A 16,867-nucleotide genomic window follows, 5' to 3' on the forward strand; every position below is an offset into this window, starting at 1 on the left:
AAAGTTGCATCTACTCGAAAAAAAATGAATAAATTAAATTGACTTAAAACTCACGGGAATATGAAAGCCTCTGAGCTGATCCTTAAATTTCAGGTGTAAATCTAATTTAACTGGCACAAACTTATTATCCTTCAAAAGGTTTTGTCAAAAGTAAAATTATCGACAAAGTAAAATTAAATTCATAAACACACACCAGGGGTCGGAAAATATTTTAGATATGGTCCAGATATTTTCGAAACTTTTCATCGAGGTCCAGAGAAGAAGAAAAATCATACTCCTTACTAATTTTTCATTTTTACTTTAAGGTCTTGAATCAGTTTTTTCAATGTTAGGTTCATGCCAAACTCTAGGTTAGGCATCCCACAAATATCTGTACCACATTTTTATAAGGGGGGAGACCACACGCATTATTATCTACAGAAAAATATTTTACTTATTTCTGAAATTTATTTTGTCATAGTATTTTTGTGGGTCAGTTTTGGACCTTCCACAATCCGGTCTTGGACTGTGGTTCACCAGTTGCCAACTCTTGAGCCATAAAATCAGTTTAGCTACAAAAAGTAAATTTTTTGTGGCAGAATAGTAGTAAAAAAATTGTAAGAAAATTGTTAATATAATAATATCTGAAAATATATGAAAGAAAAGCAAAATTAAACTTTTTTCTACATTAAAAGAATATTTATACAGAAAAATAGCATTGGCAGATATTAAACAGTAACAATGATAAATAAAAATAATAAGAATAAATAAATAACATTAGCAATTATATTAAAATAACATATAAATTAAAATTAAACTCATTACAAAGTTACCTGTCACAGTGACTTGCACATCATCTTGTTTCAACCATGGAGCATATAAAGTAAATGTAGTAGGCTGTTTTACAGGAACAAGCTTCAAACCCTCCCCTTCAGCTACAATTTGGGTAACATCTATGGCATCTTTTTTATGTTTCACTGATGATGGGAAATACGAAAAGTCATTTATATCTAATTTACCATTTGTATTTATATTTGTACTGTCTATTTCCTTACTATCTTTTATTTTCTTCATATAAACTTTTGGCTTGGCACCTTGGCCTTCAGAAGGATCTGAATAATTTTTTTGAAAGCCGCCATTATGATTTACATTATTTAATGATATATCTGAAGAAATGTGACTATTTTCATGAATTGATGTCTGCTTGGATGATTCATTTTTAGACACTTCTTTTGATGACCAGTTACTTGACATCATATCAGCAGAACTAGGTTTTTTTGCTGTAGGAGGTGCAGGAGCTCTATTTCTTTTGTTGTCATCTTTATAAGCCATTAGTTTGCTATTTACTAGCTCTGCTCTCTGAGTAAAGCTTAAATTTTCTTGACTTGAGTAAGAATTCAATGCAGGTTTATTATTTGAGTTCTTTTCGATAGTATTTACAACTTGGTAAATATTGTCTTTGCTGGAAAATATTTTGCTATTAATATGTTTATTAACATCTTTGGTATAATGACTTTCATTATGCTTTGCTTGTCCAAAACTTGTTCCATCCAAAGAAATATGATTTCTCTGAACTTCTTTTGCAGGAGCAAACTTCTCTTTCTTTAACCTGTTATCCTCAATACGGCTTTCAATGTCACTCCCTTTCAAATCTTTGTCATTCTCAGCAACTTTAAAACTAAATGGTGAGCCTAAATTAAAGATAGAAAAGTTAAGCTTTTTGAAATTAAAAACAGTTTAAAGGAAAAGTTTCATATATATTAATTTTAATCATGCTCGAGTCAAAATAACAGAGCAAAAATTAAACATGACTGTGTATGGTAAGTAAATCATATTTAGTTACAAAAAATAAATTTTTAGACGCAATAAAGCTTACAACAGTTTATAAGCATGCACTCATGCACACACACAAATACAAATTCATATATTATACAGAAGAGCACCTACTATTGTTAAAAGTTCATTAATTCAATCACTGTAAACGATAGTTGTATTGGTGTATTCAGGGCCGGATTTGGAAGTGTGGAGGTGCCTGGGCAACGAAGGAGTGGAGGCCCCTAATCAGGGTTCGAAAAGGTCATCATATTTTCGAAAATATCCGATACTTTGATATATATCCGAATATTTTCGATCAGCACTTTAACAGTAAATACATCCTGAAGGTACTGCTTTTTTTTTAAATTATTATTATTACTTTTGATATATATCCGAATATTTTGCTATACAGTTGCCTCTCTGTTTAACGACACTCTATTTAATGACTTTCTCTATCTAACGACGGCTTTTCACGGTCCCAGATGGTCCATTGTAGTGTTAAAAGCATTCTATTTAAGGACGTTTTCTATTTAAAGACGATTTTTTGTGAGCCCTTGAAAGTCGTTAAACAGAGAGCCAACTGTATATGTATATATAGGATATTTTCGATCAGCACTTTATGTAGATACATCCTGAAGTTACTGCTATTTATTTTTTTAGATTATTATTATTATAATTTATAGACTTAAAATTACTGTTTCTTATTTATGTCTAAACATACATTTCATTTTAAAATTTATGTACTTTTAAGGTTATTTTCATATGATATTTACAATCATTTGCGAAATCTGATAACTTAATGTTATAATCAAATAAAAAATTGATAGTAAATGGATACTTGCAATCAGGGCTTTCTAATAAATCTATAATATTATTTTTGTGCAAGCATTCTTTGTAGAAATACAAAAAAAAAAAAGTCTGGGAGAAAAAACTTAAAATTCGCTGACCCTTGAAAGTTAGGATATTTTGTAAGATTTTATTGTGGGGGGCCCCTTTGTTGTGGAGGCCCTGGGGCAGTAGCCCCACCTGCCCTTTCCTAAATCTGGCCCTGGGTGTATTAATGATTCTGAAAATAAGATAAAATGCACAAATCACATTAGATGGCAGCACCGACTCAACATTAGAAACAGGAAGGAAAACGTAAATGTTTCTGCTATGACATCATCGATAGAGAGCTGTTCTGACGTGATTTGTGTAGGAGGGTCTATGTGTCAATTTCAAATTTGGACCAATCAGAACAAGAAATGATCCTCCTCGTCCTGCGCAATTTCATGGCAAGAACTTTTGATTTATTTTCAGAGTCGACGGTTGTACTTGTACAGCGCAGGATGTTCAAAATGGTGTGTCTTTGTAAAGCTTTAAAAAAATTCTGGCGAGTGAGAAAGAAGAGAAAAAATGCATCTTTTTCCATCGGGTAAGAATACAAGAATGGTAATTATAGAAAAAAAATGTTTTAGTTGTTTTTAAACTATCTTATTATATTCCAGTAGAAATTTATTTAATCAAGAAGTGTATTATTGACTGCCAATACTGCACTTGAAAAATGGAATACGTACGAATTTTTCCATGGACTCACGCTTGAAAAAATGAACTGAATAAAAAATGATGGCATCTCTGTTAAAGGCAATTCTGAATGATTAAGAACCCGTTTCCTTGTGACTTATGTCAAAAAATTGCAACTCATCATCAACTTGCCTTGGATCCCCTTTTGCGTGTAATGGATGCATCGCACATCAGCTGAACTGTGGAAAGTACTGTGTTCCTGAATCTGCAGAATTTTTTCCTTGCTCACGAATGTCAAAGTTAATTGCGGCTCTGCAAGAAAGTGACACTGACTGTGATGCTTCAACACGGCCATGCTGATATAAACTAAATGTGCATCGTTTGTGATAGAAATCGCAGTGAATAGAAACGTTGGGATTGTCACATCCCAATGTCATGGGTGTTTTAATTTGCCCTAAAATTGTTGGGTAACCAATTACCCCAAATGAATGATTATTAATTGATTTTTAAATATATGAAAAAATATTGTCTGTGAATATATAAATTGCATTAAAATAAATAAAAGAGTTAATCAACGTTAATTAATCTCTGTATTGGAATATGTTACATGAATTGATTATGACTCAAGGAATTTTTGAACAATTAATTTCACAACGCAATGAGTTCTCCGTTTTAAAGCCCTTTACAATAACCAAACTCAAAGTTAATAACTATTCTATCTCCAACAAATCAATCAGTCTAACTATCTTGTAAAACCATATCCAAAAAAACAGTAAACACATCCTTTCCTAAGCATTAATAATGAAACATTGCTGAGAAAATTTTGCACACTCGAAATATTGGTTCCATTATTTGATAAATGTTATCATTAATTATAAAATTCTGGAACTTACATTCATCAAAGTTAAGCATTTTTCAAACAATCCTTTAGCTCACAAACAGAATGGAAGAAAAACTATTGTATGTACTGTAAAACGCGCAATAAGCGCCGTTAAATGTTCCCAAAATTTCAGAAAATACTGATATCAACAATAAAAGTAAAAAACAGAAAGGATTAAAGGGTTACATGATCAGTTGATAGTATAGTAAAAATATCTATAAAGTATAGTATAGTAAAACTATAAAAAAGTAGTAGTAGCTTATTTATTTGCAACATTTTTGTTTTTTACTTTCGAAAAAAAAAATAATATAAAAATGGCAAAAATAATAGATTGTGCCACATATAAACCTCTGCTTTTTCCTACACTTCACACATTTTCCACAAAAATCAAAAGTAATAATAAATAACATAAAACAAATGAACAATCAACAGAAAAGAACAGCGATGAAAACAAAAGATCCATCCCACTGATTTATCGAATTCAATGTTACTTCTGAATTTGTACAAATAAACTTGAAATCTGGTTTATTCCTTTTTATTCACTTGTTTAAGATCAGATATTTTCATTTAAACAAATGGTAGATTTTTAAACATATTTTATATTGACTACTGCTGAAGTGCCTCACACCTTTTTGAAATCGTGTTTTAAAAATAACTCTTGGCTATGGTAACTTGCACGTAAGTTGAGAAATTTAGTACAAAAAACAAGATACAAAAGTGAGATAGCTGACTGATTCTTTTCTATACAAGACAACACACAGAAAAAAAAGTTTGGAAGCTGCACTCAAATATCAGGACACTTTTCCTAATTACAGTTCAACTCTTCAAACTAAACACTAAAGCAAACTGACTCCAAACCTAGTACTATATTACATGGCTGTTAAATGAAGAAAAATTGCAACAAAACGGCTGCACAAATAAGGCGGGGAAAGCGTAATTCCTTTTGTTTCCATACAGTAGTTGAGCGTAAAGGTAATAAAACTCCTGAGAGAGAATATGCAGCATACCTGTCAACATCAACTGGGAAAAAATCCAATAGGTAATTAAAAAATCCAGTACATGATTACAACGGATTTTTCATTGCTATTTAGGGAAGAATAGGGATTTCTTATTATCCTTCTTAGTACAACCGAATGCTCCTTACATCATATATGCAATCAATAGAAATTATCGAAATCCAGGAATCTCCCGGACAAACCAGTAGAGTTGGCAGGTAATCACTAGCATGACAAGAAATTAAGCAAAATGTTATACAGAATCATTCAAAATAAAAGAAACAAACAAAAATCATAATCGTAAAAACGAACCTTTAACAAAAATCATGATTGGCAAAAACTAAATATCTATTGATAGGCATGAAATGTAGGTAATGAGGCAAGAAATTGGAAAAGAAAAATGCTGATGCTGATTCAGAACAAAAGTAACAATTGACAAAAATCACAATTGCAAAAACAAACCCTCTATGAAAATTGCTTCTTGTATTTTCAACAATATTTTCAGGTTGAAAGAGGGCAGTAACTATCCCTAGCCCTACCAGGGAAAAAATCATGACTATACTGAGCTAGACTTTGTGAGAAAAGTATTCTTTTAAGAGTCAAAATATGTAGTACAGAATTGTAATAAAATCTGCTCCCCCCCCCTCAAAAAAAAAGAAATCAATTTGCAAGAAAAAAGCCCTCAGCAAGAGAAAATCTACTAAAGGAAAAAAAAAAAAAAAAAAATAGGTCTTATTCAGAACCAAAACACATTTTTCGTACATATTTAAGTTATATAAATGAACTTAAATAAACCAATTAATATTCTCAAAAATTAAGTAATGAAAATTTGAAATTTATCCGTACAATAAAATTATGGTTACCTTTAATGTTAATGGAGTTGAATGATACATTTAAACTATATCGTCCACAAGTCTTAGGACAAAATGTGACTTTATAAATTCCATTGCCTTGCTGATCAATTTGAAGAGGAACAGAATATGAATTCTGAAGTAATTCTATTTTCATTTCACCCCAACCTGCAGTACTTGCATCTATGATAAATGATTTATCCTTGTCTTTGATGGTAGGACCAAGTCCTTGGACCTAAAATATAAGCATGAATTGTGTATAATAGTAGAGAAATGACTAAAACATTTAAAAGTTTTCGAAAATAAGTTTCACATTCAATATCATTAACTGAAGCACAAAAATTACCTTAACATTCATTGGATCATATACATAGCAAGTAAATGGGCTACCATGAATGTGTTCACTGGCATAAGTCACAATGATTTTCCATTCACCTACAACAAAGTAATGGTTGCATAAAATATTTTCCTTACAAACAAATTCAAAGCAATATTGAACATAATAAAAATTTGCTTACCTATTTCATCTGGCGTAAATGTTGCTGTATAAACCCCATTATTTTCAACAACAGTACACTTTTTCAACTTTCCAGATGGAGACAAGGCTTCAACCAAAACATTTCCACCTCCCACTCCATTAGAGTTAATCTGTGAGAAAAAAGTTATGAAATACAAAACAGGTTCAAAATTATGCATTATCGTTTTGTTTGTCCTCCAGCCTTTGTACAGCATGACACATTAAACTAAGATTTCTGTTTTGGTTATTTAATCAATTGCACATTACAGTTAATGTTTGAAAAAAAAATCAATTATTTTACTTAATATTGTACTAAAGTAAATGCCTCAAAACATTTTAACTTTGTAAACAGTTTGTAATTCTTAGGCTTCTAAACAAAACCAAAGAGTTATTTATTGTTAGCGACCTTTATTATTGCTTCGTGAACATAGCTTTAGTGCACTAGAAAATATTTACATAATGTTTGGATAACTGTTTCATGATTTATTCGGAATGGTCATAAATTTTCTATAGTTAAAATAAGAAACTATTTATCCTCACTGCCATTCAACTGAATATAAACATGCTAAAAATTTAACTGATAACTTAAAAATCAGAACCATTCCTAAAACAATTACGAGTTAGCATTAATTAGTAATACCTTTTCCACTTTAATAGTGTACTGTATATCACAAAACAAAACATTATCCATAGTTTTGCAGATGAACAAAATAATGCAATCAGCATCTTAGTTATTTAGATATGAATCAGTCATATAAAATTCTTGAGATAATTTTGTTTTGAAATTGTTAAATCAAATGACATTAATTTTATCAACTTAAATTTTTAAAAAAATATTTATTTTACGGCAAAGAATTTCTCCTCTATTTCTTGCAGTAATTAATTATTATTGTTGATAATTGCTAATAATAATAATAAACAAAATTAGCAAAATAAAAGCAAGTTTTAAGAGGTCTATATTAATTTTAAAAAACATGAAATGGCTAAAGAAAGAAATTTTACAACTTTTTACTTCCTTTTACATAGTAAAGGAAGTAGTACTGTTCGCCTCTGACCAGGGAACCACACGAACTAAGTAATTATGAAAAAAGTTTAAAATGGTCTCATCCATAAGAGCATATTTAGACATTTTTTTGAACCATGAACTGTGTGCCCTCGTCCTCTCCTTTTCGAGATATGGGGTCTTAAAGTCTGCCAAAATCTCAAGAAAAGTCGCCAAATTTGAAGACTTGGCATGAAATTTAAAACACTGCGCTATTTCATCGTCTGCATCTTGCAAGGCATCTCATTTCTGTCTTGGGTCATTCGCAAATTGTGTGAAAGATGTTTTGCTTTAATACTTTACTTGTGTGTGCTAAATTAAAGAATCGCCATCAAGCTTATGAAGTAGCTTTATTCAGAGGAACGACAACCTTACAATGAAATTAAACGTGAATTTTAGAGTTTCATTCATGATAATAATACATTTCAGAATATTACTGTATTTTAAGTGTGTTAATTGAATTATTAGTGAAATATGTTGTAGGTACTTCTTAATAATCTGGGACAATTACTATGAATAAGTAAGAAAAACAGGGTAATTTGAGCTCATACAGTATGTAGATAATAAAATGAAGTCTTTGATGCTGAAATAAATTGGTCATGGATTATGGTATCGGTTCTAATTTTTGAAAAAAAAAGAGAGAATCAATACATAAAATTTTATTGTCTGACCACTGCGAGGAAAATTATTTAATTTTTAATTTAAAATGGAAAAAAAATTAAATTAAAGTGAAAACAACGGATAGTAAGTGTCAATAATACGTATTTAAAAATTATCGATATCGGAAATTACCTCATGAATAGAGGGAAATACTCATATATATTTTTATTCTGAAAAACTATTAATATTTGACGTTCATTATAAAAAAAACCCTGTCGTCCAAAAAAAACCTGTCACTACAGGTAAAAGTGGCTATTACATAAATATCACAACACATTGCATATTATTTATTTATTCTTAAAAATACTGGAATAACTTTTACACATTGTATTTCAATGAAACTACAATCACTCATTCATTTCCAGATTAGTGCACCACAATACTCGGATATGACACAATTTGCCTGGTACAAGTCTGGGTTATTACAAACTTGGTCACCCCTGTTTGAAACACCTTTGCAATTTTGCTTTTCGGAGGAGTTTGACCACTACAACATCTGTATCAGACTTAAACTGATGAAATGTTCCTGGTGCCACAATTTTCTATCTTTTAATCATTATTTTTTCAGTATCATATTTGTCAGTCAGCAGTAATTTTTTTTCCTTTCGACAGGCTTCTTTCATTTATATTTTACAATATTTCTTGTTTGTATTTAACATTAATCTGTCAATTAAAAATTTTTCAATGAGAAGTTTTTTTTATATTTACATTGTTTTAAGTATATAAATTAACTTTTCACGGAAACTAAAAGGAATACTCAGAATAAATGCCTATAAGAACTATAATAAGAAATACTTAAAATATAGTACATCAAAAATATTGTAATTCACACTTTAAGTACTAAAGTAAAATCTACTTAAAATACATTAAAATGCAAAAATATACGTTTATCTGGCCCGTCTCTTCAAAATTTTACTGGGAAGAGGGTAAATTCTGCAATGTGAGAAGTTAAAGTACAGTATTTGCAGAAATGAATTTTTGAGTTATTTGAAGAAACGCTTTTCGGATTCCATAAAGAGAAACGTTAGAATATAACAATCTTTTCAAGCTTAATTTTCAGCGGAAACCAAATAAGCAAGCTTGCACACTAAGGCTGATGCACAGAAGATGACAAAAAAGTAAAAAATTGAAAAATGGAAAAATTTACAGATATAACACTTTATTTTCTCAAAGCAAATGCTTATTTTAACAAAAAGCAACAAAAACCACACCTACGTACACATTGCTATAGTTTGAAAAAATGCTTGGTGGAACTCACCTTAGTGTTTAAGGGATTTGCCGAGAGAGAGAGAAAGGTGGTTTGAAATCAATTTACATTATATTTGCATTGTTTTTACAATTAAAAAAAAAAACAAATTTTTGGCTGACAGCATTTCCCTGCGTCCCTCTCCCCAACGATAGAACACTCTTGCACGTACATGTAAATACTTTTTCTTTGAATTTCAGAAGGGTCAACTTCCACCTCCTAACCCCCCTAAGTGGTGTGCCTGCTTTTATTACGAATAATAAGATAAAACTTAAATTTAATCTTGTTTTAAAGCTGTCATTTCTCTGAAAAAACCTTCCACTTGCTGAGTTTGATAGTGGTTCTTAACTTTGACACACACAAGTAAAACAGGGGTATCTATTTCCTCCAAGGGCTATAGTGCCCCCCCCCCCCCAATAACTGGAAGGCTCCACAAGAAAAAAAAGCCAACGAGAAAATTACCCTAAAAACAACCCCCTAAAAATTTTAATAGAGCAGTCTGTGCCACTACTCCCCTCCCCGCGACAGTTACCTACGAGTAAAGTATTTACTTAAAACATCTTTCACGCACTTTGGTAAAGCCCAAAAATGGCAGTGAAATGTCTTGTCAGATGCAGATGTTGAATTCCCTTCAAACATTCCATTTCTGAATGGTACTCACTAAATTTGGCAACTTTATTTATAATTTTGGCAAACTTTAAGACCTCATATTTTGATAACGGGATCATGAGGGCACGTAATTTTTGTGCCATATAAACATATTTTACGATGCTCTTCAGTCTTTAAAATGCTACCAATTTGGATTTTCTTGAATTTCCTTGATCGTGTGGTTTCCTGGTGAGAAGTTGAGCTATGGCCTTGTGTGTGTGTGAGCAAGACTATTTCTTTCAAACTAAAGCTATGAGTAAGAAGAGGAATTATCTGGCGCAGAGTTGGGCTACCATTGCCACCCTTTTATTGGCGAGAACATCCTGTACCACTTGCTACTTTTTACCTGAATAGTAATATTGTTTGCCAAATGGGCAATAACACTGCAAACAAAATCCACACTTTCTTAAGCCGTTTTTCCTCACCCGTATTTAAACAAATGGAATCTTTTTATCGGTTGAGCAGCAGAGCTCAACTTGTCAGAAGTGGACAGTATTGTATTTGCGAAAAAATTTTCACTCAAATATAAGCCTAAGCTTCAATTTTTCTCACCCCCGAATGAATGTGAAATTTTTTTCAACCAAACCACATGTACATATATACATAAGAACGTATGGACCCCCGAAATATCCATTTTGACGAACCCCAAATTAATTACAATGAGTTTTCTTGTGACGTCCGTATGTACCTTCGTATCTCGAATATTTCAAAAATGGTATGCCGTAGAAAGTTGAAATTTGGTATGTAGACTCCTAGTGAGGTCTAGTGGTGCACCTCCCCTTTGCATTCAAATGTTCCAAATGGGGTCTTTTACACTTTTTTGGAGGAAAATCAGTGCTAATTTCAATGCTAACTCCAGTGATGTTATAATTAGACAGACACTTGGCAATAAATCATAATGCTTTTGGTCACCAAGTTTTGTAGCCTACTTGGCAACAAATTTTGTGTTTTCTTCTTTTCAAATCTGGTTTTAATTTGGTGATATTTATAGACTAAACCATTGAATCACGCTAAAATTGCCGAGATCGGGAAAAATAATCTCTGTAAAACGTTTTTTTGCTTTTCTTTGTGACAAAATAGGGGTGAAAAAATATAAAGTGTCTCCTTGCTTACTCCAAGGCACTATTATTATTAGATTGGCGTAAAAGGAAGTCATATGATGCACACATCAGTTCGTTTACTATATGGTTGTACACACAAAAGTTTTAAATACTTATTTTTTAAGAATATTTTCCTAATTAAGATTATGATAAAGACTTTCATTTGAATAAAATACATTCATAAAGGATTCTTACCAGAACTTCGACAACTGACCCTAAAGCACAGGGATCTATTCCAGAATAAAGTATCTTTGAAATATCAGGATGCACCCGAACATATAAAGGGCATCCAGTGACAACTTGTTCAGAGTAATACACAACTAACTGAAAAGAAAATAAATATATTTTCACATTTATATAAAATTTATTTGATACAAATTTCGACTATGTGGTAGTCAGTAAATAAGGACACAATTGCATAAAAAATTCACAATGGTGGACAATTTTTTAGAATGTAATCAAGATTTTTAGATGTAATCAAGATGTCAGAAAATATTTTTAACTGTATTAAATTATAAGTAAAAACAGAAAAATGCAGTTGACAAACCAATTTCTTTTACTTTTATCATTTTATAAAAAAAAAACCACTTAAATGCGCATTTTGGGGGTTTAATAGAATTTTTTTTTTAAACCTACCCGTATTTTTTTGGGGGGGGGGGGCATTTGGGTGGGCAGGTATCCCTGGTACCAGTAGCCTTGGTAAGTGCTGCTATACCGCATGATTTATAAAAACTTTTCAATTAAAGCCAACCTAGGTTTTGAACTTATCGCTCGGCTTCTTACTGCCTTGTTTAAATTAGGCTAATGCACTAATTTTTTAATGCACCCAGGTTTCATCCAAATAATAAAGGGTGTTCCAAAATGTGCAGACCTTTTGAGGTTACTTTTTTTTTTCAAATGTGTCGGGAAAAAAAATGTTGAACCCAATGTGTCGGTCCTTATGTGTTTGCACAAAAGCAAAAAAACAACAAAAATTAAACATTCGATCAAGTTATAAACAATAAAGAACAGCAAAATATTTTGTGCCAGTAATTATATTTTATGACGAAAAAATTATTAAAATTAACGAATATGCTTCAAATGTTACTTTTTAAAAATCATATTTAAATGATAATTACCTCATGCATTCCAACCTCACTCGGCACAAAAAATCCGCTCCCTCCATTTTTTGTGAATGTAAGTTGGCAATCAACTTTTTTACCTTGGAAACGAGCTTCTGTTCTAATTTTTCTTTCTTCAATATTTGTGTCCAGAAAATTTATTTTAAATTGAGCCTAAAGAAAAAAATAATAATAAGTAAAAGACTATAAGCTCAATCATTTTTATTTGTAAAACAAGGGAAAACACCTACTGGTTTGTCCACATGAACATTGTTCAAATTGAGTCCAGTTATGCTGATTTTATCCTGAGGACGTTTTTGTGGTTTTATCCACTGAAAGCGTGCAATGTAAGCCATCACTCCTAAATGTTCCACTTCAGGATCTGAAAGTTCTTTTGGTTTTAACAAGGGACGAATACCTAAGCTTTCACCACCAAGTATGCCTGAAAATTGAAATCAATAATCTTAGTATACATTAATGAAAGTGTAAAATGGGAAAACATTTCATATATATAGAAGGTAAAAGATCCGCACAATTTGGGAGAAGTCATTGAGCGAAAGTTTAGGATTTTGTGGATTTCAGGTCAGAAAGAAACTAACTTTTTAAGCAGTACCTATCATAAAACTGAAAAAATAACAAAACAATAAAACCTTCGAAATACTCATGATGAATACGTATTCATAGGACAATTGAATAATTTATAATGATTTTTTAAAAAATTCTAATTCTTTTAGTCGTTACTTAAAAAACTTTTACATACAAAAGTAATAATTGCTCCTGCTGAATTCTTTGTATTTTTGACATGTTTTTCGTGTTTCTTTGATGCCACTTGTCACGCGAAATACTAGCATTTTGCTGTAACTCTGCAACAATCTTTTAGCATCTGCTTTCGATTTACGATATTTCTTATTATTTCTTCAGTAGTTCACAACATAAAGCATATTAAGCAAAAATACAAAAGTATTTTTTAAGATAAATATGTTTTTCATTTGATTACATCTCTCGGTAAGCATATAATGCACAATAATACAACAGAGCGTACTATCCACGAATGATGTGGTAAAAACTATAGTAAGGGAAAATTATTGCAATTTGGATTGAAATGGATTAAATAAGAATGGAAAATAAATTCGTAACGCAAAGGAAAAAAACTTGTTTAAGGAAAAAAAAACAGCGCCAAGAAAAAAAATTTTTTTTTGCCGCTCCACTGTATTTCATCCAAACATAAAGAACCAAATACTACCTTTACATCCTAGCGTTTAAGAGTAAGTAAGTAATGACAGTATCAATAATAAAATATTAATACTACTTTTTATGTATTTTTTACCATCTTGAAAAATTGCAATAAAAAAATAAAATAAAAATAAAACTGATCTTTTAGTCTGAAAATTTATATTAAAATTCAATAATGCAATGAAACTTTAAGGAGTTGATGCGAGTTTGTTGGTTTTGTACAATGCCCAGTGTTCCCTATAGCAATTAGGCACCTAGACCAATGGTAAAATGGTTAAAAAAATAGCTTGGGACCCCTGGAGGTACCATCTTGAAAAAAAAAAATCCCCAAATTTGAATTATTATTAATATATTTCTTCTTTTGCAATAAACTTTTTCCAGCTAAAATTTCACATAAAAAGCCTCATAGGAGAAACAAATTTCTGAACCTTTAGCATTTTATATCATTTGAAAAAGAGTCTTTTCTGCACAAGGTGAAGTTGTTCCAAGTAATTAGAATAGACATTACAAGTGTTTTTAACTGGGCAACAAATCCTATGGTAAGCTGAACTCAATATGTTAGTATAATGTCACTAAACTGTACTTGGAAATCACAAATTTGAAAACGGCAGTGCAAACTTTATTTCAGCCATTTTGCTAGAACTAATAGCTATATTACCAACAGGAATAGGGGTTTAGGGATTGTCATCCCTATTGCAACGGGATTTTCATTTCTTTTGCAGGTTTTTTTTCTAATTACATATAAACTCGTATTTCGGGGCTGTTGGTAGAATTTTCACTTTGTTTCAACTGTAATGCGTATTTTAATTAAATTATACGCTCTAACTGCAATGCGTAATTTTTCAGTAAGTTACCGCCCTATAGCCAGGGCTAAGGCAGAAATGCATAAAATTCATTACCAGCTCAGTCATTCCATCTGAGGACTGCTGTTTCATGCTTATTAGCACTCATCAGCCCGGAATAGGAAGTGACTGAGCTGTAGATGAAAAAACTCTTAAAGGAGCCAAGATAGCCAAACAAACTGGTAGCTAATATAAAATTAGCACTGACCAGATGAGTAACCGAAACAATGGTTCGGTTCAACTCGAAAATTGAAGGCAAGGCATAGTATTTTCAGTAAGTTACCGCCCTATAGCCAGGGCTAAGGCTAAGGCAGAAATACATAAAATACACCGCCAGCTCAGTTATTCCATCCGAGGACTGCAGTTTAGTGCTTATTAGCACTCATCAGCCCAGAAGAGGAAGTGACGGAGCTGGAGGTGGAAAAACTCTTAAGGGAGCCAAAATGTATTTTATACAATGTGTAATTTGATCAATTATTTTTTTCAACATAAGGGAGCTGGTTTTCTTTTCGTTCAACCTGTAACAAGTGTTTTACTCAAGTTGCTCTTCAGGGGAGAGGGGGGGGGGGGTGATTTTATTTTGTTCTAAATGTAATGCTTATTTCAATTAATCTTTTATTTTTCAATACTTTAGGAGCGAGTTTTTTCGTTTTGTTCCAAATATAAAGCTTATTTCGATTACATTATATTTCTTCAAGGCAGGGGATTTTCGTGTTGCTCTAATTTTTTTAAATTAAACTCGTTTCTTTTCTTAGGAAGGCGGATAATTGTGTTGTTAATGTAATAGGGCTTCTTATTACTACATGGAATATGTTTGGATCTTAGGTTAAAGGGTATGCACGCCTTTTAGTTAAAGAAAACGTTTTTTTTTTTTAACTTCTGCGACAGGGGGATCTCCATTGAATCAAGTCAAGGGACTTCTTTCAAATTCTCAACATGGTAATTACAACAGCTAGAAGCTAACAAGAAGGAAAATGATGTATTTTACCATGCTGTATATTTTGTTCCCAAAATGATCTTTCACGTTTCAGTTCAGTATACTCAGGAATATTGGCACCATATGCTCTTACTAAAGCACATAAAGCAAGTCCATCATTCCAATCAGTCTATAAAACAAAACAATATAATACAAAACCAATTAGTGCTGTTAATAAGTATTGCAACATCAAGAAACATGCAAGTTAACTGATATTTACATGAAATACTAAGCAAGGTCAGACTTAAACAAGTGTGCGTTCAGCTGAACTTTGAACATACGTAAAAAATTCTGAAAGAGAGCGTTGGTAGGTGTGTATCATCATGTATCAGCAAAAATGCGATGTGGATATTTATATGCACGAACCAAGCGATGTTGAGACTAGTACGTTGTGGGAACTATCGCTGTCAGTAATGCTAAAGCGATGAAAGTACTATCATTATTTAGTCGCTAATAATGAAGCCGATACTTATGCACAGCGATTCCATTTGGAAAATTTTCATGTTGCGGGCGGAGAATTCGCGTTAGCTCTAAAATTAGTTACTCGGAAAAATTCGCTTTATAGTCATTTCGCATAGGTCGAATCGCGTTGTAGAGCTAGTCCAGTCCACTTTATCATAAGCAAACAAGGACTTTCTCTTCTCCTAAAACAGGCAGGAAGTTCAAAATTTTTTAGCTCTTAACGGTAAATGTATTAATGAACAAATCTCATTGTATAATCACTCATTAAAAAAAAAAGCTACGAATAAGTTTGAAGCTCAAAATAGCAACAAAAATTGCAAACGCGTATTTTGTACTTACAAGTAACCCCTGTTTGATAGATAGAGCTTGTGGATGGATGCACGATTTTGCTTTCATAAGCTCACACCCTTGATGCTGTTTTTTCAAAATAATTTCTTGGTGGTGCTAAAACCTGTCTGTAACTATCTGGAAATATTTTATTCTTTTGTGTATATTTTGTAAAATTTAAACAAGTAAGTTTAAGTCAAGTCTTTAAAAAAAAAAAATCGTGATGTATCGCTACAGTTGCAATGTAAGGTTGACCATGCAACACCAGGCAGAAATCCCTACATCACCCAGCCCTACAAAGGCAATTAATTATATAGCAGTTTCGCCCCCCCCTCCCTCATGAGGAAAAAAGGCAGTTAAAAATACATTAAAACGAAAAGTTAGAATACTTACAGTAAAATTTTGAATATTAAACATAGGCAGTTGTTTCTGAACCCAGCTTAAAGTAGATTTATATCCAGGACTATCATCTCTCATGAAATATGATAGATAAGTCATTCCTGACAATTCATCTAAGTTATGGCTAGCCAAATCTTCTGGTGTCAGAATCATTGGAATTCCAAATTCATCACGAGCCAAATGCATGGCAGTTCGACAATTTTCAACACTGTAAATGAAAAAAAAAAGAAGTTACATATTTATTAGATACAGTGCGTCAATATTTAACAAATGCAATTGTTTTAAGAAAGTA

The 16,867-nt window shown here is 31.7% G+C and overlaps 1 protein-coding gene across 1 annotated transcript in view; it reads right to left on the bottom strand.

Moving 5' to 3' along the window:
• The window catches only part of LOC129231088 (filamin-A-like), a 130,143-nt gene that overhangs the window by 103,019 nt on the left and 10,257 nt on the right, over window positions 1–16,867 (bottom strand). The window contains exons 4-12 of the mRNA XM_054865335.1: window positions 16,570–16,783; window positions 15,400–15,517; window positions 12,588–12,778; window positions 12,355–12,510; window positions 11,432–11,560; window positions 6,542–6,671; window positions 6,370–6,458; window positions 6,036–6,258; window positions 813–1,670 (exon numbers count right to left, since the gene is read on the bottom strand). Coding sequence (XP_054721310.1) covers window positions 813–1,670; window positions 6,036–6,258; window positions 6,370–6,458; window positions 6,542–6,671; window positions 11,432–11,560; window positions 12,355–12,510; window positions 12,588–12,778; window positions 15,400–15,517; window positions 16,570–16,783 — 2,108 coding nt within the window. The remainder of the gene's footprint in view (window positions 1–812; window positions 1,671–6,035; window positions 6,259–6,369; window positions 6,459–6,541; window positions 6,672–11,431; window positions 11,561–12,354; window positions 12,511–12,587; window positions 12,779–15,399; window positions 15,518–16,569; window positions 16,784–16,867) is intronic.

This window comes from Uloborus diversus, chromosome 10 (assembly GCF_026930045.1).
Source record: "Uloborus diversus isolate 005 chromosome 10, Udiv.v.3.1, whole genome shotgun sequence".
Classification (NCBI taxonomy): domain Eukaryota; kingdom Metazoa; phylum Arthropoda; class Arachnida; order Araneae; family Uloboridae; genus Uloborus; species Uloborus diversus.